The following is a 24,741-nucleotide window of genomic DNA, read 5'->3' as shown; positions in this document are numbered from 1 at the left end:
AACACACATGCTGCTTGTGAACAATTACTGGTATACACAGTGGAATACAAGCCCTGACATTAGCATTGATATTCTTGTGTGCTTGACAAAGCACATGAGCACTACACAAAATATATTCAAGTTAATTGTAAATTCAATTATAAGCCAAATGTGACAAAGTACTTTGGTTGAAGTTACATTGAGCATAAATCAAATTTATATTTTTGATTATCCTATTTTTGGCAAAATAAAGGCACAGACTAGATTCTGAAAAAAATGCTGCCTATGCCAACACTATGACTAGTGTGTTCTATATTATTTCATGACAAAGCAATTTATGAATACAACATTTATTAAACTTCATAAATGTAACCCTTTATAGAAGTTGTGCTTCCCTCAGATTGTACATCAACAAAAGGGTGCATTGTCAGGCCTCACTATGATGCAGAATGTGTTAACGCTTTGATCAGTGGTACAAACGTTCTGACGTAAAACAGATGTACACTGGTGAGAACACGCCTACATGACCAATGAACACTCATTTTATGACGACATGATTTTCCCAGATATCCAAGGATACAAACACTTCAGCACAAAGAGAGGTAGTAACAGAGAATGAAAAATCTTCGTTCAAGGATAATGAAAGGGACAAAGTCACTATCTTTTGTTTCATGTGAAGAGCTATTCATGTTGTTCTGCTCACTGAAATGTGCTTAAGCATTTTCCTGCCAAGTTCATATTTCACAATCAGGTCAAGTTGGTTGAAACTACTGAAGCAAAACATGTCTCATATGATGCATTTTAACTAAGACTTGAAGATTTGAAGGTCCCTGAAGACAGAGATACTGTAAACATGATTTTAACTGGCTAAAACTGCTCTAATATTCTGAGCCAAGTAGGTGAAAACACATGCTGAATAACGCTTTTTTACTGACATGGCAGAAAGGGAAACGATTCTGTCTGGCAGGTAAAAGGTTAATTGCAAAATCTGTACTCCCTTTGATGTTTCAATGACATAAATTAGGGTTGATAATTCAACATGTTTCAGTTAGCAGAACGAAATCAATAACTTCTCAAATGAAACAAAAATATCACATTACCTTGAAGAGACAGTGACTTTGCCCTTCAATTCTTTAACTAGTTAACAGCTAGGAATGCACATGTAATTACCACACTACAAATCAGAGTCAATTACATGACACAGAAGGGAAATTTCTCACCTCTCCATTGACAAGTTCCAATCCAAAACAATCATTTCTTTCATTGGCTACTGTCAATAGAACTCCATTGTTCTTGGTGGTACGGAATTCAAGTTCTATAAGCATATCAGTTCCAACCCTGAATGTATCATCTGAAAATAATCAAACCATATTTTCAATTGGAGAATATCAAATTTGTGGTCTGAAGTTGCAAAAATCTCTGTTAAAGCTGCAATCCTCACTCTGGGTTCAGGCATGCTCTTGTTGACATCAACAGTTTATGTGATATTTAGTCTTTTGCTCTCCTTTGAAAGTGATTTGATCAATCAATTTGTTGCGCTACATAAAAACCTGCCCCTTTGAAGTAGAATATGTTTCTGGTGCAGATATTCTTTTCCAACACTTCTCTGGTCTACTGCTTGTGTTGGCTCATACTGACGCTCCTTATAAAGTAAATGTTTTCACCATCTTCTTTTCGATCCCCATAGAGTTGACAAAGGAATGGTGGCTACTTTGAATATTGAATGAGGATAAATCTTACGTAATTTGTTTCTGTGGAATAAATACGTGCACAGTGACCCAGATTTTCATACTAGATTTTGTGAATTTCTTTATCATTTCAATAAACATGAAAAAAATTATCAATGGGAACCTGGAACTCAATGTTATACCTATAATTGAGAAAGCTTTTAGAGAAGAAGGTTTTCTGACCAGAATGAGGACATTGATCCCGTAGGTTCCCATGATTTGAACAAATCTGAAGAAGGTCATCCCATACAATGTATAAATTAGATTTCAGAGCTGGCAGTTTTGATGAAGACAAGTAGTAGTTGGAAGTACTTTGAAAATATATGAGAAATTTTCACAAGCGCAAACATATAGGTTTACGAAACTTTGACTGTGTCTGAATTTGGGCATCTTAAGGAATATATCCACCCTATACCACAGTTGGAACATATGAATTCTGCACTTGGGGGAAGTATTAACAACATCACCATTAGTAGTAACAATTCAAAATGAGCAAAATTTCGATAGACTGCACCAGATATTGGATCATGTTATGAAACAAACTGATATTCACATACAAGCAATAGATGTTTTCCGCTAACTTTTCACAAGAAATCTGTTAAAGTCTGTCCACTAATGAGCTTCAGACATGGTAAACTTCATAACTGAATGGCCATCCGTCAGCCATATTGGATCATACAGCAAAACAATTTAATGAAGAAATGAATACCACAGCACTTTGCTCTTGTGCTACAAGTACAAAACATTAGTTCCAATGTGTCAATGTTATGATGGAAGTATGCATGGAGCTAAATTTAGAACTCTGCTGAACTGATTTCTGCTCAATTTTGATCATTACTTCCATGTACACATACAATATGATTTATCTTTTTTCTAATTTTATCACAGATTTGACTTACTGTTTAAAGTAAGGACAGAAAGAAGATACCTGTAGCATTTGTCTCAACTATTGGGTCTTACCTAGTACAGCGTAACCAGTACCATCAAAGTAGGCACTATCTCCAACTGTTTTGTGACATGGCATAGTGTCTTTACTCGATGTTGGTGACTGTAGATCAAGTGGGTCATCATTCAATTCAAATTTTCTGATACAGCTGTCCAAACTGTTGGTAACCTGGAGTAGAGATCACATATATTCACAATAATTATCTGCATTACGCTTTGCATTTTGACTTCTCTGTGACAAGAAGCTGTATCAGTAAAATTGCAGTACATGAACAAAATCTGAAGACTCATACTGAATATAATATGTCCTGTTTGTTATATAATTATAACAAAGAATTGAAGGCCCTACAAAACAGAGACACTGTAAACATGATTTTTGTGGACTTAACAATTGTAACATACTACGTCAAGTAGGTGAAAATGTGTGTAGGGTTTGGCTTTATTACATGCCTGGTATATCAAATCACACGCTCCATAGGATTCAATGGTAACTCGTTGATGACATTGCGGGCAGCACAGTCATCATTGGACTGAAAGTGAACTTGAACTATTTTCAACTTGACACCTTTTTGAAGTAAAAATGTTGAAATTTCATGTTTTGCACAGGAAATCCGGTTTTTGGAAAGTTTTGCAGAAAAAAATTGATATACCGCATAACAGTAGTTTAAATATATAATTGCACCATTTGATGATGAAAATCATTCCATTTATAATGGATTTTCATCTAAGATGGAAATAAAGCATTTGATTATTATTTGCCGATAACCCTAAGTATTTTGAGTGAAAACTGTGTAAGAGAGGCAAGTAATAACAACATTATTGCTCAAACAAGGGACTACGTATCCTCGAGGAAGGAGACAATTTGCCCTCCTTACGTCCTGCGAATGGTCACTTACCCTTGGGCACATAGTCCTATGTTTGGGCTATAATAAATACAATACCGCTTTTTACTGACTTAGCAGATGAAGAAGTGACAGACCTGATAGGATGATTATAAGAGTTCCCTTATTTCTTGTTCACTGCAATTTTATCATAACCAAATCACAAAATGTGAACACGACATGACCAATAATTATGTCCGTCCTTTGGACCCTATCCATTTCTGCCAAAACTTCTAAAACTGCCAGCTTTCTAAGCAAAGGCTAATTCCATGTACATGGATGTACTGAGTGTGAAGGTATTGGTTACTGCGCAGTTGAATAGCTCAGGGCATGAAAATTTATTACAAGGTGCTGTTTGGGTTATATAGCAAAACAGATATGTATAGTTACTTATCATGTATTGCAATGTACAAAGAAACACTTCAGGCATATCTGTGTACTGACAGAGTTCAAACACATAAATTCCAAATGAAGACTTGGTCTGTAGGAACTCATCATGGTGATAAATAATACAGAAGAAAAATGTACCTTTCGAAGTCTTGGCACCAAGACACTTTCATCAACTCCACCAACATACAATGGGGGTTTGATGTCCATGTTTGTTGCACCATCTGGAGCCTTCCCGCGTTGTTCGTTAGCACCATCAACTGTCAGGTCACCACTTCTGCGATTCCGACTCACAACGATCTGAACCAATAAATATTGAGAGAAGCGTGTTACAAAAAGTGAAGCAAGAGGACTGGCTGTTCATTCAGCACTGCAGTGAGATTATCTGACAGATAATCCGATTTGAAACCCATTTCCTTTTGATGTTGGATAATTCAAAGAAATTATCAATATTCTCTAATGTAAAGTTCTGATGTGGACTAATATTATAAATAAGTTTATCTAAACTGTGTCAGCTATCACTCTCAATATAAAATCACACATCAGAGGAACTTGGAGCATTCTTTCATCAAAATTTGAACAAGAACTATATGAATATTACAAAATTACTTATTTTGAAATGAGACACTGTATACACAAAATGGTGTCCATGACACTGTGCTCCCATTGATCAGAATGGAGATCAACATATTTGGGATATATACTGCTACAAGTGCACTGAGAAGACTTACAGTGGATAATTTTTACAAAAATAGTGTCAATGACACTGAGCTTCCATTTTTTATCACAATTTATCTATATGACACGTGTCTATACCAAATAAAGTCAGTCTGATACTGTCGGAGTTCGAGAGGCATTGTCTTAGTAATGGCAGTGGGCATTAAAAAAAAAATTGCAAGAAAATGGTCACCTGTCAGCCATATTGGATCGTATCATGAAGACATTTGACACACTTATATAAGTCATCAAGTGCCAAGTTCAAAAGAAATGTGTCACGGCAAATTTAAGTAATGGTTCTGACATCAAAAACATCACAAGCAAATGGCCGCCTGATGGCAATATTGGATTGTATCACAAAACAAATCAAACTGCACAAGTATACTATAGTGTATTATCTCATACAAAGTTTGAAAGAAATTTGGCCAGGAATATCTTAGGTATCTGCGTAGACGGACAGACAGACGGATAGAGCCCACTCTAAAAGTCTCCTGAAAATTTCATCGGAGGGGACAAAATAAGCACTGAGAAGACAAACTTAGCTGATGGTCTATAAGAAAGCAGCTCAAGGGAATATGTGCAGAAGAGGATTGTCTTACGACTAGACTACATTGGTATAAGGAACACTGACATACACTTTGTTACAAAAGACTATTTAGAAAACAACTGAGGTCTGCTGATGTCATGACCAGTAAATAGAGAACCCTTAGAACTTGGAAGATACTCTATGCAGAGCTCTTCACTGCATTGGAATAACATTTTGTGTCAGTCTGGAATAATTACAGTATTGTCTCATGTTATCGAAAATAATAGAGAATATAAGTGTTGTCTCACCAGTAAATTTACCCAATGTCAAACTGTATGTTCTCAATAAAAGAAATCAACACAGGTTCCAACTTTGAAGCTAAATTTTCAGTTCAACATTTTTAGTATGCAGGTTATTTCGTGATCAAATGCCCTAAAACAGGGGATGACATGAAAGACATCCGTCAAGGCAGCACTACCCACTTGGCAAGATTCAGAGTTCACTTTTATGAATACATTAATCAGTTGTAGTACATCTGATGATTAACACACTTAAACCAAAATTTAAGTCAAACGCGGTGATCAAGTGAAACAGTAGACAATTACAGAATAAATGAAACGTCAGAGTTGATTATATCAGTGAATAAGCTGCCCAACTTCCAAGGGTAATAAGTTTGAAACACATTATGTAAATTTGCATACATTTATCTTCTCAGTCAGAGAAAAAAATCAAGTTAAACAATTTAACAGAGGTCAGCATAAATCATAGCAACATAATCAGGAAGATTACCATTTTTGACATTTGTGAGAATAACAGATTTGTATGCAAACGTACACACGGCCACCTACGGCTTGTTCCTTAATAACAAAAATGTTCAATTATCTCAGTAACATGTACATGATAGAATAATACATGAAGAAAGTATGAAGAACAGTTCTCATAAATTATTGGATGAAATCACATCATAAAAACACATTACACTACCCTTCACGCTCACTGATTTAATTTCGTCTATTTGGCGGTAAAACGACTTGTGTAGTGCCTTCACAGCCCATTCTGCAGAATACTTACCTCAATGTGACCTTTTAGCTTATGTCAATTTAGCTCTAAAGTATAATTAACTGTATTTACCAGAAAGTCTGAAAAGAACTGCTCAGCTGTGATTTGCAAATTGATAAAAATTAAATTTTATGACAACTAACAGCTGTGACCTCTGTTCCCCATATCTCAGAATCAGTGAAGTTACAACAAGGTGATTTATGAAGGACTTTTACCTAACATACAAACAACGTACAACTTTTTCTATCATCTGACATTTACAACTTTCAGAGTGACCAAGATCACTGCCAGTGTAACAAATACTTGCTAAAATCACAGCAAGCATTACAAAAACTGTCAAATATCACAAAGACTATCCAACTTCATTGTCACAGTAACTTACACTTCTAAACATTACTACAGTACAACTGTGATTTGCTGGTATCAGGGCAAAGGGTAACTTTATTAGGACAGAAGTATTTCCCCTATCACTGCATGTAAATGTGTATTTCTCTATGAGCTTTAAATATTTCACCGTGTCTGGCATGTTTGCCCCTTTTAACCCTTTTAGCGCTGTAATATTTCCTTCTAAAATATTAGTGCAACATTTTACAAATTTTCATGAACTTTTCTGTAATTTTTGTGATAATTTTGGACCAAATGGACATCACATTTGATTGCCTAAAGTTTTCTACCAAAATTTGGCAAAATTTTGAAAAAAGTTGATGGTGGTATATTTTATAAAGGCGATAGAAATTTACTTCGGCACTCAAAGGGAATAATCACATGTGATTTGGTGGCATTCATTGTGTTCATCAGAATCAACTTCTTTGGGTTGATATTCCTAAGTTTACTTTCAGCACATTGCCCATCTATAAGCAAATATCCTGCTTCTGGAAACCTGTTTGTCGGTTTTTTGGTTATTTCACCATTCTCTCAGAGGGGATTTTAAGGGGGTTGGCTAACCCTATGTTTTTTGGAGAAATCACAAAAAAGTGGTAATTTCCTGCGACGTAGTGCATTCAACTTTCCTCACATGCATTCAGGAGAAATGGTAAGAGCACCCCATGGTTTTTTGGACAGATCTATTCATATTTAAAAACCACATAAAATAATTCATAGCACAACATAAGATATACACACAATTGGCAGTGTTTCGTAAATTATCAGACCCATTGATTTTTCAAGCTGTACAGAATAATGTATTTCTTTCCCAAAAGATTTGAAGTGTCCTAATATATAGTTTGGACAGGATTGTTCATTCGTGCACATTAACAGGATTCCTGGTTTTGTTGCATGAATATGAATAAATTTGAAGGTTATACAACTTTTGCCTATCATTTCTAATAGAATTCCTCAGCTTTGTGCCTGGATGGGTGAACTTTTGCCATCAATACAGGCTACTCCAAAGGAATGGAAGATTTTCCAATTACAGAAATGGTGGGAAGAAATGTCCAGAAAATTGAAACAAGAATAAACAAATTTCAATTTGCATGTCACTGCAGCGTTCACTTACTTTTAATAGACTTTGGGGAAAACATCCTCTGGGAATTAATCGTTTTAGTGATTAAAGTTAATAGATTATAGATGCTATAAATGGCAGTGACCTGAACGACCATCTGCAAAGTCTAAATTGTGATCATAAATATCAAGAAAGAATTTAGATGACAGGACAAGCCTGTTTGTAGAAAAAAACATTATTTGAAATGCGTTCTCACGGAATTGAACATCATCAAGGTAATTGTGTGAGATTACATTTTTAAAGTTTGTCTTTTCTGCTTCTTGTTAAATGTTTGTTTATTCTGACGGTAAAAAGATAACATCTTTCTTTGCTTGTACCATCATGACTCTATTGATGTTCTCACAATATCTGGACAGAGAATACCTTGTAGATTTTTCACGATAAGCATATCTGTTCCAAAAACTTTGAGGAATAGAAGACAAATCCCCTACTGCATGGGTAATCGAACTAAAAACGGACTAAAATGGACGATGGGTATGTCTGAGTAATTACTCTTCAAATTAAAATGTCATATAGTATCACACGATTGACAAGCGACCTAGCGGCCGATATAGCTCCGCTGTGTTTATGTAGAGAATAACTATTTTTGACACATGTTGATGAAGAAGGTGGAAATCTTTGATAGCTCAATGCAGTGGCCAGAAAAAAAGTAGCTAAAATAGCTGCAAAAATACACAATCGAAGATTTCGTCATACTTTGAATATATCACATGGGATCATCCCTAAGAACATGTCAACCAAAGCTATCTCATGAGTAATTTTTATGAGAATAAAATTTTCTGACCAAAAATGGCAACAATTGCCCCCAAAAATAAAATTTGCAGATTTCATCATAATTCCAAAAGATCAAATTTAGTTCATCTATAGAAACCTGTATACCAAATTTCAAAGCTGTTAGAGCAGTTATGTTATGCTATGTTATATCAATTTATTAAAGTGTCATGTGTGGTCTTAAACAGCTTGGCTGCCTCACCAAGCCCCAAGGGCTTACAAGACACGAAAAACAGTATATTTTGAGAAACACATTTTTTAACCAAAAATGGAAAAAATTGACCCAAAAATTCAAAATTGCAGATTTCATCATAATTTCTATAAATATTATTTAGTTCATCTATAGAAACCTGCATACCAAATTTCAAAGCTATCAGATGAGTAGTTTTGGAAATACACATTTTTTGACCAAATATGGCAAAAATTGCCCCAAAAATACAAAATTACAGATTTCATCAGAAATTCCATATATATTACTTAGCTCATCTGTAGAAACCTGTATACCTAATTGCAAAGCTATCAGACCAGTACTTTATGAGAAACACATTTTTTGACCAAAAATGGCAAAAATTGCCCCAAAATTACAAAATTGCAGATTTCATCATAATTTCCACAAATATCATTTAGTTTATCTGTAGGAACCTGTATACCAAGTTTCAAAGCTATCAGATGAGTACTTTTGGAAATACACATTTTTTGACCAAAAATGGCAAAAATTGCCCCAAAAATACAAAAATACAGATTTCATCAGAAATTCCATACATATTACTTAGTTCCTCTATAGAAACCTGTATACCAAATTTCAAAACTATCAGACCAGTACTTTTAGAGAAATACATTTTTTGACCAAAAATGGCAAAAATTGCCTTAAAAATGCAAATTTGCATATTTCTGCACAATTTGAACAAATCTGAAATAGATCATCCCTAGGGACATATGTACCAAATATCAAAGCTATCTGACTGGTAGTTTTGAAGAGGAAGATTTTTAAAGATTTTTTTACCAAAAATGACAAAAATTGCCTTAAAAATACAAGTATGCAAATTTCACCACGATTTGAACAAATCTGACTGAAGTCACCCTAAGTAAACTGCATATCAAATTTCAAAGCAATCGGACAAGCGGTTCCAGAGAAGAAGATTTTTTAACCAAAAACACCAAAAAATGCCCCCAAAATACACATATGCAAATTTCACCACGATTTGAAGAAACTTAAGTGAGGTCACCCCAAGTGAGCTGCATATAAAATTTCAAAGCAATTGGACTTGCGGTTTCAGAGGAGAAGGCAATTGTTGACGGACGACGACGGACGACGACGACGGAAAATCAACCTATTTGATAAGCTCCGTGTCGCTGACAGCGGAGCTTATAAAGTAGTGTTCGTGTGAATAAATCATAGAGTCGTATCTTGTGGCAAGTTTGAAAACAAATGAGCTTTGGTGTATGTCTACGTAATACTACATGACAGTCTGAGTCATTTATTCAGGTATAGAACCAGCTCTATAATCCTCACTTCAAACAGATCACTCCTTGTTGTGGTTATTTTGACACAATGCTAATCGAGACAACTGAAAAGTTGGTCGCCTTCACATATAATCAGTTACACATATCACTTAGGCAATTGTTAGTCTTGAATAACAATATCCAAATACCCAAAACCTAGACAACATCCATCACCGAGTTGAAAAACTGTTAATGAAGAATGCGCCCTGGGGACAGATATTCAGACTTTCAGATTTTCACACGGTCTTTCTGATCTACTGCTTGTTGGGGCTCATTTTGAAGCTCTTCATATAAATACAGTTTTTACCGTCTTATTCTAGTGAAAATAGAATATGTTTTTTCCCATTGGAGTTAACACATGGATAGTGGCCATTTTGAATTTCAATACTGATAAATCTGATGTTCTACTAATTATTTTTTTCTACCACTAAAATAAAATGACCCCAAATTTGTATTTTTTTATTTTGAAAGAGTATGGTTGAAAGTTTCATTTATGTAAGCTTGAAACAAAAGTTTTAAGTCTTACAGTTTCGAGGCACATAGGACCGTAAATACACCTTTCCACCAAATATCAAGTAATCTTAAAGGCCATACCAAATATAAGCAGTATCAGGTTATTTCACTTTTGCAGGGTTTGTAACTAGATCAAAATTCTTCAGTGATCTCACTTTGTATATTCTTGAAAACTGAGTTTGTAGGTTATAGATTTAGGAGAATGAAAAATATTCATAACTGAAAAAGAATCTGGCAAAGTAAATACTACATGAATACATATTTCTAACTTACGGAATGCCACTCTCCATCATTGATTTGTGTTGGACTTGTCAATGTCACAGAACCAGCACCATTATCAAAGCTGAAGACAGGGACTCCATCAATCACTTGTAGTGCGGTGAAATCTCCCTTTCCATCACCACCATTACCGAGATAAAATATAACACCGGTGGTAGCATAGCTTCGAACTTCCACAGTAATTTTAAACCTGCAACCGACAGAAATGGGTCAAGAACATCATTCTAGAGAACATAAAAGGTATTTTTTGAGCATTGTCAAACGAGAGAAGTTGTATTTGAGATTTACACTGCAGCACCTAACAGCAAAACTGAAAAAAAAATTACTTTAACAGAGGGCATTGCCTGTATGTAAAAAACAGTAAAATGATTGATACATGAAAATCGCTTAAAACTTCACGACAAAGATTTGTAATATGGTGTATACAAATATGCAATGTAGCATGGCAGCTATTGCAATTTATAACAAAGGGTTATCTGAAGAATAAACCATCAATCTACCATAGAGTAAGTCAGGAACATCTGTGGGCTGAAGTACAAGATATGAGTAAGGATATATTGATAGCACACGATGACATCGTGCAAGTGGTATTTCTGTTCCTGAATTGATTTAAGAGAGATTTACTCATTACAAAAAAATGAATAATGGATTTCTCATGAATACTACAAACCCACGCCTGTGAGAAATGACATACAGTATGCTGTTTTGATTTAAAGGTACTGAATTCATCAGTGAGTTCACATGATGCTATCTTTCACAGTGTGGTGACTACCGTGAAGTGAGTGCAGCAGGCTTTCTTCCATAAGCATATCATGGAAAAGGCTACACAATTTTGCTTTGTCTAATAAATAACGGTGGATACAAATTGGAAATTTTAGAGGTGAGTGTCAAATCACTCCTGGATTGACTTACAATAGATTTAGACATCAAATTACTTTCTCTGATGTGACTTATGTATTAGCCTTATGACCTTGCTTAATGAGTGTCAGTAACCCTTTTGGCATAAAAAAAAATAATTGCATTCTTACAGTCTCATTGGCAAACTTCTGAAAATACATGAATGTTTAAATGTGAATAATTGTGTTACGCTTTTGCGAAAGTTTCAAATTTGTTCGGGTATGGTGAATCTCACAAATAACGTAATTGATGAGAAAAGAAATAATCACAACAAAATAGCTGTCATGACAGTCATGTCGATATTAACCCTTTTAGGCCTGACTTTCTGGTAACTTACCAGAGCTACCCCTATATATAGGGGTTTAGGCTTGAAATGGTTAAAGAGACAAAAATTGTTATGCATGAGAAGTAGTAGTTATTTATTTCTACATGCCAATTTTTAGTTTATAAATTAAGCAAGGATGTTCACAGTAATGGCTCATAAAATCTATGTAAGACTTCAGCGGCCCCAGCGTGGCTTACTTTCTTGGTTGGACGCAGTGTGTTCAGAATGAAAAACACAGTTACCTGCTACTGAATTTATGGCTGAATTTATTGTGAAAACTGGAGATCAAAGATACACCTTAATCTCCTGTTTCTAGTAAAATTGAACGACAACATATATCATTTCTTCAAGATGAAAATGAAAAATCAAAAGTAAACTTCAATGACAACATCCCTTGGGACCTTGTCAAATTAAATTTATGAAAAGTTTTACTGACGAATAGAGAAGGAAATTACATTTATACATACAAACTGAGTAGATACATACATATATACATACATACACATGTACATACATACATACTCAGAGAAACTGGCACAATATGATTCAGTTATAGTCTTATCAGTATCACAGTACACGCATGTAGAAATGAGAGCAAATGTAGCTATATAAAGTGTAGCAAATGAGATACTTGGTTAAAGCACTACACTATGGTATGAAATTTTTGCAAAGACATGTTGTTTATAGTGAGTAAAAGCGATACGTTCTCAATTGAATGGACCACCAGAATATCAATCTTGAGGAACATTTTATGAAGTGGTGCAATATTCTAAATTAAGAGCATGACTGGGATATGAATTTGAAGAAAATTTTACTCAAGTGGAAAAGAGGGAAAAAATGGCCATAAATGATGGACCCAGATTACCATTTCCCATTTTAAAAAACTGATGAAAATACAATCTTTACTATGTACTAAAAGCAGGAGTTGATCGCTAGGGATGTTTTAAGACTGTTCTAATCAGCTGTTAGATGCACTACTCAGCTGCTTTTCATTTTCTATTTACTGCGTAATCTCTTGGCATTTAAGGTAATCCCTAATTTCCATGCACAAACACCTGCCACGGCAACCATTACCACAAAAGTCATGTCGGGGAGGACTTCAAACACAATCCACAGCTCTGACAATTCGGAGTAGAAATCAGCAGAGCAATCCATGGAATAAATCCATCAATTCTCGAGGGGTTAACAAAAGAGCAAAGTTTGGAAATTTATCATAATAACCGGTAGAGCACTTTCCATGGCTGAAAAAGAGTCTGATTACTTGGAGATAATTCAAGGACACTTACAGGTCATATTTGTTATGTCAAGTGATGATATTTAACACTGGCAGAAAACAGACATGTGAATTGTTTCCCGAAGTACTTTACAATCCTTCAACCACAACAGAAAATCTTTTAACTTTCAAGTAGAGAAAAACCACAAAATTGAAATACAGGAGACACAGGGGGTCCTTGATTTGAATATAATAATGAGATTCTTTTTTGAATCTATATGCAGTGCCCTCACTCATTGAATAACTATTGGCGGTTTCTTTTTCTCTGGACAAAATTAGCTTTTCCCAAGCTACATAGAAAAATTCTCTTTAAAACGGCCTGAATTTATGGCCAAAATGTATTGTCAGAGGCCCTTTCTGTAAATAGCAATGATATAAACCTAAAATGAAAGAAAATCACAGAAAAACTCTCAGAATATTCTATGAACAAATTAATTGCAACATCTGCTGCAGACACTCAACATTTCTGCTTATGTAGGTGTCATAAACAGGTATTAAACCACTTTTCAGAATTTGGACTGTAAAGATATGAGTGCACCATATAGGAAACAACCATGTGAGTGAAACAGAATTTGATCAAAGTTTCTGGTGATGATAAAAAGCGTAAACTTGCACTGCACTTTATTGAGTGCATAATTTAAGTATTTCCTACAAATGGATTTGCTGTTGCGTCGTTTCTTTTTATTTCACTTTCTGAAACAGTGATAAATCAAGAATTTTGCAAGAAGAAAAAGAATAGAAAACTGATTAATTATGCAATTTTCATAGCATCATTATGAAAAGAATATTCAAAAACTGTGTACAGTTCACCATGGGCGAAGGATTTATAACATAAATTACTTCAAGTACAAAGTAATAATTATCTATTTATATTATTATTTATGTTATTATTTATACCGCTCTGCTTTCTGCATCAAGCACTGTAATTTCCCATGGAGGACATGTATACTTATATATATATATATATATATATATATATATATATATATATATATATATATATATATATATATATATATATATATATTATAAAAAAGACCCACGAGCAATACATAGAAAACTTGGCACACACACACACACACACATATATATATAAACAGCGATACTTGATTGTTGAATACTAAATGGAATTTTTCTTCATGATATAATCATACAGTTAGTAGAAATTTTACGGCAGAATATGACCGAAATTCATGCTACAAGCTACAGAACAACACTTCTTTTGTATCAGACACACTGCATTGCGGAAATCCATTTCTTCTCAATTTCTGCTGGTGTTCTTAAAATTACATTGCATTCTTTTTCATAAAGATTAATCTACTTGTTTATACACAGGTTTCAATCTGGCTCATAAATTCTGATCAAACTTCCTCTGACAAAGAATCCTATTTGTTGCCAAGGTGACAGACATTTTATTTGATTACTCATATTCTAACACAATAGTCAGGCAAACACTAATGAGTTCTTTAGCCGTGATAAGCAAAGCACACTTTCTAGCGTAAAAAGCACAATAAAACAGCATAAAACGACACTTCCATACTCTTATCCAGCTACAGTTTTCTCACACAGCAAATCATTCCCACATTTTCTGCTCAGTAACTCTTTATTTGTGCTCCATGGAGCATTATTGAGGGAGGCTGAACATAAATGGAATACTCTAGAGCTGGACTGGCGACTGGTTTGCGCGACTAGCATCACCTTATAAATATCAAAGCATTGGAAATTGGCCTACTTGGTGGACAATAATACTGCGCTCTGGCAGGAAATGCGAGTCAACACTTAAGGCCATCCATTTTATTCATATATGCATTGCGTTTAGCGGCAAGGCAGATATTCTCACGCTGCTGGTAATGAACGAAATGATGAGCAGATCGCACAAGCTCACAATCTGACCATTTTTGGCTTTCAATAAAATGAAGCATCCGATTTCCCTTGCAAGAACATGCCTTCGCAGGTCAAAAATTTAACTTGGATGAAATTTGATGATGAAATCGAATGCGTAATATGACTCTGTATCTTTGATTGACAATTTCTATTTTCATGTTCCATCTATGAAGTTGGAAATAGATGTGTCTCTTCATACTTGTCAACAGATGGAGAGAATCTTGCTTTGGTCACGGCAATGACTCATTGCCCTATGAAAACCATCATGTAAGAAAAATGTCTTCAAAGAAAGTAGAAATTCCTATAAAACTCAATGTCAAAACCACTCATATATTTTTATAAACACTTTTAATTATGTTGAGATACTACAAAGCCACTGTAATCTATATTTTGGCAAATTGCCAATCAATCTAATCATGACTGCTGTCAATCTTAAATCTAAACATTTCATTAATTTATCGAATTCACTTTGATTTCCGTTCTTGAAAGAGGTTTTAAAAATAGGAATACCACTTGTTTGAAAAGTCACAAGATAAAAGTGACACAGTTTAACTGAATTTTTCTGTTTACACTCGGACAGATAAACACTTCCCTGAAATAATATCATGTGACATTTCCATGACAACTAAAGTATTTATCTGAAACTGCCAGCACACTAAATGATGAAATTGTACAAGTCTGCATGGTGACAGGTCTTGTTCAACGTTGACACATCTAATCACAGTGACTCTATGATTTATCAGTTTTGCTGTCCCAAGATCCAACCAATTATCCACATCACTGCCTTTTCTACTATTGACAATGTGCAAGGTCACATACCTGCACCTTACCTTTATTGTACATGTTGCAGGGCTTTCTACACAGATTATCACCGATATTCCAAAATTTGGTTTCTGTTAGATGGCAGAATAAAGTATCATTTGACCAACAAACAATCACACACCCATGGGAATAGTCACACAAAGTGACAAGATTATACAAATTATTTGATAATCTGATGTGTTGGTTCCAAATGGTCTATCAATGTAGTTTCTATTAACCCTTTTCTATAGTGTCACAACACCAATTTAACTGGACAACCAACGCTTGAAGCAGCATCGGTCAAAACATCCATCATCAATCGATAATAATTTTGCCAATCAGTGTACCGGTATATACACAGGCACTTCCCTGTTTCAAAGTTTTCACTTCAACAGAGAACTTGAAAAAGCTAATTTGTCGGGTTTGCTGCATTAGAAAATAAATATGTAAATTAGATATCTCAGAGCAAAATTTCTGCTGATGTGCAGCATGTTCGAAAGGTTATATCTGATTGGTCGATTGTCACTATTCACAGCAACTTAGGGAGTGTATTTGTATTATTCAATTATAATGGTAAGATTCAGCCAATCAACTAGATAACAGCTTCCGAGACGCTGCACATTATTCCCAAAATTTATACAACGTTATCACAATCTGAGACGATTTCTAGGCATAAATAAAAATCTGAATGAAACTAACCGAAAAACAAAGAAAGATATCAACGTAATTGGACCGAAAGCACTAATGACCAAAAACTAGTCAAAGAAGTCTTATAATAACAGTGATACCAAATAATGCAGATATCTAATAATTGATTTGATCAATAAAATCATTGTCGATTGGAAGACATTTTCAAAAATCGAAAGTTGTTACTACCAGAGACGCACAGACTTCCTGCAAGAAACCTCATCAGAAATGTAAAATTAGGTTTGCATTCAATAAAGCGAGAAAGGGGTAATGAATCCTTGTAGCAGTTTACATTATTCTGTCAAATGAAACATTGAAACAATTAAGATTGCTATTAATTTTTTATGAATCAGCACACGCAAATTTTCATAAGAGTTAAAGTCTTAGTAATTTTCCAAAGGAATGGCTAGATGTGTGTGCTTCAATATACAACACAGAGGCAGAACAACAAATGGTCATTATGTATGCTGAACCATACTTAATGTCAAGTCAGTGGGCCAAGTTATAATGTCAACTTTTGAAAAGATAATATTGACAGGGATAACCTCCATTACAGATAATCAAAATAAAGAACTCAGAATGCACACTCGATGAGTAATTTTTTCCACTGCTTGGGTCAGTCACCTCAATTCCAAATAATAATTTCATTTGGAGAAAATAGAGTTTTCAGATTTTCACATATCACTGTTTACTTCTCCATGTCACCCTTTTTTGACTTCAAGTTGTGCGCATGCAAATTAACGACTATACCGTCCTTCGAATCAGATTCATAAGAATGTTTGTACTGAGTAATAACCATGGCAACAGCATTTAATTAATAAATTTACATTTCCGACATAAAAACTGATTTACTGTTTTCTGGTCATGCCAATTTAATATGATCACTTTCTCTTTTATGTACAAAATGAGTTTCTTAATCATTACATGTGAAAGATGTGATATGAACGGTTTTGTCAAATCCCAGTAGTTCTGCTTACCTGGTGGTAATTCGTTCATTTTCTGACCTTATTAAACTACATCGCTAATGTCAATATACAAAACGACAAAGACACTGACTCATTTACCTTATACGGTAATGCAACCTTGGTTTCATGTTTAAGTTCAATGTCAAAATCAATGGGGTGATTTTCAGCTTATTCCACTGAGTGCAATGACTTTTCAATAAGAGCAATTATTTCTTAGATTAACACTATGACCCTTGGTAAATTACACTAATTGATTCTCACGAGACACCACGATTACAAGATTTTTCCTAACATTTAGTTTTTGCGCAAAGAGAACTGAAAAGAGCAGATGAGCTGCTGGTGTGGCATATGGCACCGATCACAAAATACAGTTGATAGGTTTTTGCCTAGAGAATTGATTTACAGAGAAATGTTTCTTCATACTTTAGGAATAGTACAACAAAAACCACAAATTTCAAAGTTTGTGCTCTATCAATAGCGAGCTATCAAAACTTTTACTTCAATTCATTTTCTTGTTGTTAAACAACACAGGCTTTATCCAGGAATCACTTTGGAAAGGCCTCCTTGTCCGTGCGGATGAAACCCTATCAATTCACTCTTCCTGCTACAGGGTAATTTCTGCTAACGACCCTTATTAATGAATTCTGCGGCACAACTTAATATAGTTTCTGAAGAGGCAATCAATTATCATACGCGTCTCAATCAGTGCTTCAAGTACTACTGACTTGCTGAATCTTATATTTTTACCAATCCATTTAACGTTTGCCTTCATTTCAAAAATATCATTAAATCACTATTTTATGATGTACTATATAACTTCTTATGGTATGCTTCATATTTGGTGACAGTAACAGCATTTTGGTTATTAATATTTTTTCAGTTGTCTTTTCTAAGCTACAAATATCTGTATTTTCTTTCAAGTTTTGTGAGTAACTGACAGCGAATGCACATAACAGACTGTTAACAGCTTATAATACAATCACATACAAAATTGGCGTTCCTATCAAATGATAAATCAGTACCAATGTTTTGAAAAACCAAACTTTGCTGTTAGCAAAATGGATATTGTTTGAATTATGTTTTTGACAAATTTAAATTCAATTTGAAATTCCATTTTGGGTCCCCAACATGATTGTAATCAGGATTAACCTGTGTGGGAGAGTTTTTTTGAAATAACCGCTGATTTGATCAACTTGAGAGGTTACAAACTAATGTACATACAAATAGCTGGCAACCTAAGGGGTTTGGCGATGTAGTTATGGCGATCCAGCCTCCATTGGTTAGTCTGAAATAGAAAGTCCTGTGGGATAATTTAAATATTATAATGAGGTAGCTGTATTTATGTGCGTGCTGGACTCACTCAGCATAACATTTACATCACTTTCTAGAGCAAAGACAAACACCAGAATGGACGTCAATATACCCATGTACGGAAATGAGACAATACCATCTTGGATACTTGAAAATGACACACTGAGGACTTCAGTGTCTCAATACTATAATGGTACGCTGAGTAACAGCACGCTGGAAGACGACGTAACCATTGACATTACAGTGCAGAAAATAATTTTGGTGACGCTGTTAAGTTTGATCATCCTGAGTTCCATCTTTGGGAACTGTCTTGTACTCATTGCAATATTACTGGAGCGTACTCTGCAAACAGTGCCCAACTATTTAATTGCGTCTTTGGCTGTTGCTGATCTGTTAGTCTCTACTGTTGTCATGCCGTTAGTTGCCGTCCTAGAAGTGACAGAGATATGGATCTGGGGCCAAGAAGTTTGTGATTTCTTCATCTCCATGGATGTACTGCTGTGTACTGCAAGTATTTTAAACCTGTGTGTTATCGCCTTAGACAGGTACTGGTCAATTACAAAACATGTACAGTATACGTCCAAACGAACTCCACGGCGGATGTTGTTAATGATTGCCTTGGTTTGGTTAATATCTGCTATCATTTCAATTGCACCGTTATTTGGTTGGCGGACACCAGACGACAAAGCTGACCCATACGACTGTCGGATCAGTCAAGATTTAGGATACACTGTCTTCTCAACGTTTGGAGCTTTTTACATCCCCATGGTTGTCATGTTGATTATTTACTGGAGAATCTATCAGGTTGCAAAATTCCGTATTCGAGGCAAAGCCCTGCAGAAGTCCAAGTATGCCAGTGATAATTCTACAGTTGCAACAGTGACCACCGTCATTGGTAATGGTTCCCCTAGCAACCACCATCAAGCGTTGCCAAGTCCAATCAGAACACTAGAAAATTCCAAAAGACATCTGGCTGAAGCCCGTGAACGCAAAGCTGCAAAAACTCTAGGTATTGTGACGGGTGCATTTGTTGTATGCTGGTTGCCGTTCTTTATCGTTGCTCTTGTTCTGCCATTTTGCAAAGAAAACTGTAACGTTCCCCCTCCATTAAGAAGTTGCATTAACTGGTTAGGCTATGTTAATTCGCTCTTGAATCCTATAATATATACAGTCTTCAACAAGGAATTTAAGAATGCCTTCCATAAAATACTTAAATGTCAATATTGTCAACATCGATACTAGGACAATTCTACACAGAACTGTGTATTAAGTGTTTACATAAAATCACTTCAAGGTATAAGTAAGTGACTTCTATAGAAAACTGATGACAAAATACACTATTTGAAATTTGCAAGGTGAGTTTATGTCAATGACACTAATGTAGTTTGATGTAAATTTAAAAATACATGAATCTTCCAACTAGGTTTTGAGAGATTATCAAGCTTTAACTCTAATGGACAGGCTTTCACCTTACACGTATATTCTTGGGTATTTTATTTTACAAGTGAGTAGACGTTCTGTGACTTGTACAATTCCTTGGAGGCATTCTTTGCTTAACACATCTTGTTTCTGTTTGCCGAGCTATTTCCTTGAAAAACATATGAACTGCAATTCCTCCGACATCTGAGGACACTTGTTCGATGAAATGCATTTTAGAGATCAGACGATAGATAATAACTCAATGTGTTTCTGAGATCCTCAACTGCAATTTTACTGCATGCTAAATAACAGTGGTCACATCCAAGCATTTTTATCAACAGTCAGTCTTGTTTTTGTCCGGCACTTGCTTTATATCCGATTATACCCTCAAATTTACAAATGTAATTTGTGATGGCTGTACGGTTTACAAAATGATTACATAATGGTTAGAGCAAATGTATGGTTAGAGCAAATGTAATCAGCTGAATTAATCATGAAAATACCGCCCTAAATTACATTTCCAAGTAAAGGGCCAGCAAAATTAGCAGATGCATTGCTATGAATTTTATTGAAATATATCTGCCGATAAATTTCTTCTGGCTAGACTATAACTCAGTTTGCATATGACTCACAAAACTGTAAAAAAATTTGCCCCATAATAGTGTGACCAATTTGTATTGTAGCCAGGGGTTGCTATAGAAACAGCGAAATTTTGATGGAAAGGAAATGTGGCAAAGTCTAAGATTGTATCCAATCAAGAGGCTTTAAGAGTGTATCTTATATCATAAATAATACACTGTATGAGGCTCTTACATGCTAAATTATTATCACATTCAGTTTCTTCAATGTCATTAACATTTTCAAACTCTAAGACTTCCCCTGTTTAATGGCTACAACTATTTCAATATGCTGACACAGTGTGGATGTCTTACAGAGATTAAATCTTGTGTCATCAAGATAAACTTCATTATCAGTTGAAGTAATATATGTTGTTCCTTTAAGAATTCAGTGGAGAGATAAATTAGACTTTCTGAAAATGAATAGAAGATTAAAACCAAAGATTCTTCATACCAATAAACACTAGCTAACTCTGAACAACAAAATGTGAAATGGTCTTACAGAATCGCACTTCAACCGATGAATATCACCTAGTTCCTGTTGCTCCAAGTTGGAAATATTTCCCAATTATTGATTTCATCTGTGTATTAGCATAAAAAAAAAACAATTTTCAAGAAAATAGCCCGACTCTGCATCAGAGTCACATGACGTTGTCTAACTTATCAAAAGACAGTACTACTCCCTGGCTTTCTGACAAATATCAATGAATATAGTAATGAATATATCACAACAGCTGTTACTAAGCAACAGCTATCTTTACCACTATTACAATATTTTGCAAGACTGAAGGACACTGGGTCCAACCTTACTTTTAGAAATCAGCATAATCCTAGGGGGTCGCATTGCTTCTCATGGCCAGGGAGGTACCCTTAGAAAATGTGATTGCAATAATGGAAACTGGACCCAGTGTTCTGCATTCAGTATTCATTGCGATTCCTGATTTAACCTGCTCACCCTGAATTCCTTGTAAACAGACTGACAATCACTATTGATAACATTTGGTTTGGGCCAAACCATGGCGGTGAAAGGGTTAAACCAGGAATCTTAAAATAGTTAGTGCATTGCCCTTATGAACTACTGATATTTCGCAATGTTTGAATGTGAAAATCCTAGATAATACATTGCGTTACTCAGAACACACTTGATTCAACTACCATATAGTCACCAGTTCAGGCGGAACACACCTAGCCCTTTCCTTGAAAGGAAACAGGATTTTCTTTACTCGTTTAAAATGACAAAGTTTGCGATCAGATTCTTCTAATTTTAGATTTTAAATATTTCTTTGGTCTGTCAGCCTTTCTTTTAATACTGTGCAAAAAAAATTTAATCGAAACACAGGTGCAACTATGCATTGGCTGCTGCGTGTGAGTAACAGTGAAACCTAAAAAGCGAGTATAAAAACGTGCAAACACAGAGTGTATGACCATATGCAAATGTGGCGTACAGATTTCACTAATGTAGCGTCTGTGAAAATAAACCAGTTGCAAATTAATATCCATTGTGTATTTATTAAATTATTATACAACCAGAAGGTGATGCAGGCTCTCTTACACCTACGGTTTTGCTTTTGGGTTGAATAACAATATCCGCGGTAAGCCTGGCAAATAGATAGACAAGAAAATCAGAAAAGTCTGCATACTCAAACTGTCCACACTACTAGTAGTCTTATAACAGTTTAGTTGACTTGTTAAAAGACAGATATTTTCCTTGTTTACCATATTCTGTTTGTGTGTCATAGATCAGACTGTCTTCAGCTAGAATGTGCCTCGGGCACAGACATTCACACTAAAAACTTTGACAATTCTTTTCTGCTCTACCACTTGTGGGAGCTCATTTAAAAGCTCTTTGAGTAAGAAATATTTTCGCCATCTTAGTTTTCTCGAAAATTGAAAGTTTTATTTTTCCATATAGAGTTAACACAGAGATGGCAGTTATTTGAAAATTTCAAATATCGGTAAATGTCAAGTAATTTGTTTCTCTGTTACCAAACTGCACGATGACCCCTGATTTTCATTCTTGATTTGGTAAGTGTATGGCTGAAAGTTTCATTTAGCATTTAGCAAAGTTTGAGCAAAAGTTCAAGTCTTTCACTCTCGAGGAACACTACCTTAAGAGTTTGTTATTATGCGTATGGGTATGTTCAATGCAAATGGCAGTACTTGTGAACCACTACACTTCCATCAAGGATATGAATTTTTTATTATTATTATAAACTTTTGCAATTGAAATGATCATTCTTCTGCTGCAAACCATGGAGTAAAGAAAATATCAAAGCTATGGCAAATATATAACTTTGTGGGAACACTTCCAAAGCTCTACAGGACCTGTTGAAATTCACTGAAATTCAAAACAAAAGTAAACTTCCACAATAATCATTCACATTAAGATTAAATTCATAGTATACATCATATCTGTATGGTCAGCACTTTAACAACTACTGAAACGTTAAAGGTCGTTCGTACTTGTTTGTTTTATGTTTGATTGTGAGTCTTCAGACATGGGAGGTTCAATACTGCAAACAAAGTTCTTTGTCAACCTTGAAACAGACAACTGAATCTATTACAGAATCGTCACCAACAGGAAAACACTCCCGGGGTGAAATAATATTAAAAGATATATTTTACTAGTTGTTGTCATTTCTTGAGTGCGAAACAGTAAATGAAAATTCTAGTTATAATTAAGCCTCTTCAGATTGTGTATTATTAAACATTAACTCCATCCTATCTATGTTCCCTGAGAAATTTTCTCGACTGGATTTTATTATCCGCTTTTCATGTGACTTAAAGACATGGGGCAAGGTTTTGTGCTGCTGTCTTTTCACAGATCGTGCTGGATTGAATCTAACTGGTATTTTCTTGACCCATTCCCTATAAACTGGTCCACAATCACCATTGATAACAGTGGGTTTGGGCCAAATCATAGCTGTGTAAGGGTTAAAAACAATGTGAGGAGCACAGGGTGTGGGAACTGCCATTGGATGGTCACTAATTGGTCCCTGGAAAACAACAGTGTTTTTTGATGGTACCCCGGTAAATTTAATCAGTGTTCCCCAGTCACGTAACCAGGGTTCCCCTGAGATTATTATAAAATTTTATTCGAGAACAACAAAGGTAGTGGTTCCTATACAATTTAGTATTTACCTATCTATCCAAACCTTAGCAAAAACAATGAACAACCAAGTCGCGTTACATCCATTCCATGAAGATCATGTGAAACTTTAAGTCATTGACATGATAGAATATAATACATTCAAAAATATCTATGAGAGCATCATGTGACTGTCATGTGACCATCACATATGGTTTTTTAAGTATCTACAATGCGTAGATCAAATGCCACTCATAGTATCTGATTTCAAGTTTAAAGCTCAATGATGTTCAAAGTGTTGCTATAGCAATAGCAGTTATGATGATGAACAAACTGATGTACAAATAACTCTGTAAAATTTTATTTGATTGCAATAAAATGTTATAGCATATGCCTCTGATGTTCGCTTTATTTCACGGCAGCTTGTCCCCCTCATCCTTTGAAGTCATGCCTGTGTTCACTTTACAGGGACTCTCACGGGACTCCGTGTTTGATTTCTCTCCCAGGCCCACTGTTCATTTTTTTTTCTGGAAACCTGTTATTTCGTCATCAGCAGCAATCAATATCAATACAGACTTGTATGTGAGATGTATAAACTGAAAATTCTCTTGTCTCAGATACTCCTAGAATATTGAGCCATTTAGCAGGAGAACTGAAATATACCGCAGCAGCAGTACCCTGAGATA

At 35.0% G+C, this 24,741-nt stretch overlaps 2 protein-coding genes across 2 annotated transcripts in view; one reads left to right on the top strand and one right to left on the bottom strand.

The window, feature by feature from the left end:
• LOC139133845 (laminin subunit alpha-2-like) overlaps window positions 1–24,741 on the bottom strand; it is a 110,046-nt gene that overhangs the window by 5,052 nt on the left and 80,253 nt on the right. The window contains 4 exon segments of the mRNA XM_070700607.1: window positions 1,200–1,330; window positions 2,667–2,820; window positions 4,061–4,219; window positions 10,783–10,978. Coding sequence (XP_070556708.1) covers window positions 1,200–1,330; window positions 2,667–2,820; window positions 4,061–4,219; window positions 10,783–10,978 — 640 coding nt within the window.
• Window positions 18,976–24,438, top strand: LOC139133846 (5-hydroxytryptamine receptor 1A-like). The gene has a single exon (XM_070700608.1). The coding sequence runs from the start codon at window positions 19,028–19,030 to the stop codon at window positions 20,171–20,173; it is 1,146 nt and encodes a 381-aa protein (XP_070556709.1). The 5' UTR covers window positions 18,976–19,027; the 3' UTR covers window positions 20,174–24,438.

The sequence above is a fragment of the Ptychodera flava genome, chromosome 5, assembly GCF_041260155.1.
Source record: "Ptychodera flava strain L36383 chromosome 5, AS_Pfla_20210202, whole genome shotgun sequence".
NCBI classification, from domain to species: domain Eukaryota; kingdom Metazoa; phylum Hemichordata; class Enteropneusta; family Ptychoderidae; genus Ptychodera; species Ptychodera flava.
This window is presented reverse-complemented; position numbering and strand designations above follow the sequence as displayed.

Coding starts and splice junctions, on each gene's coding strand:
- LOC139133846 (XM_070700608.1), top strand. CDS start 19,028: ATGGACGTCAATATACCCATGTACGGAAATGAGACAATACCATCTTGG.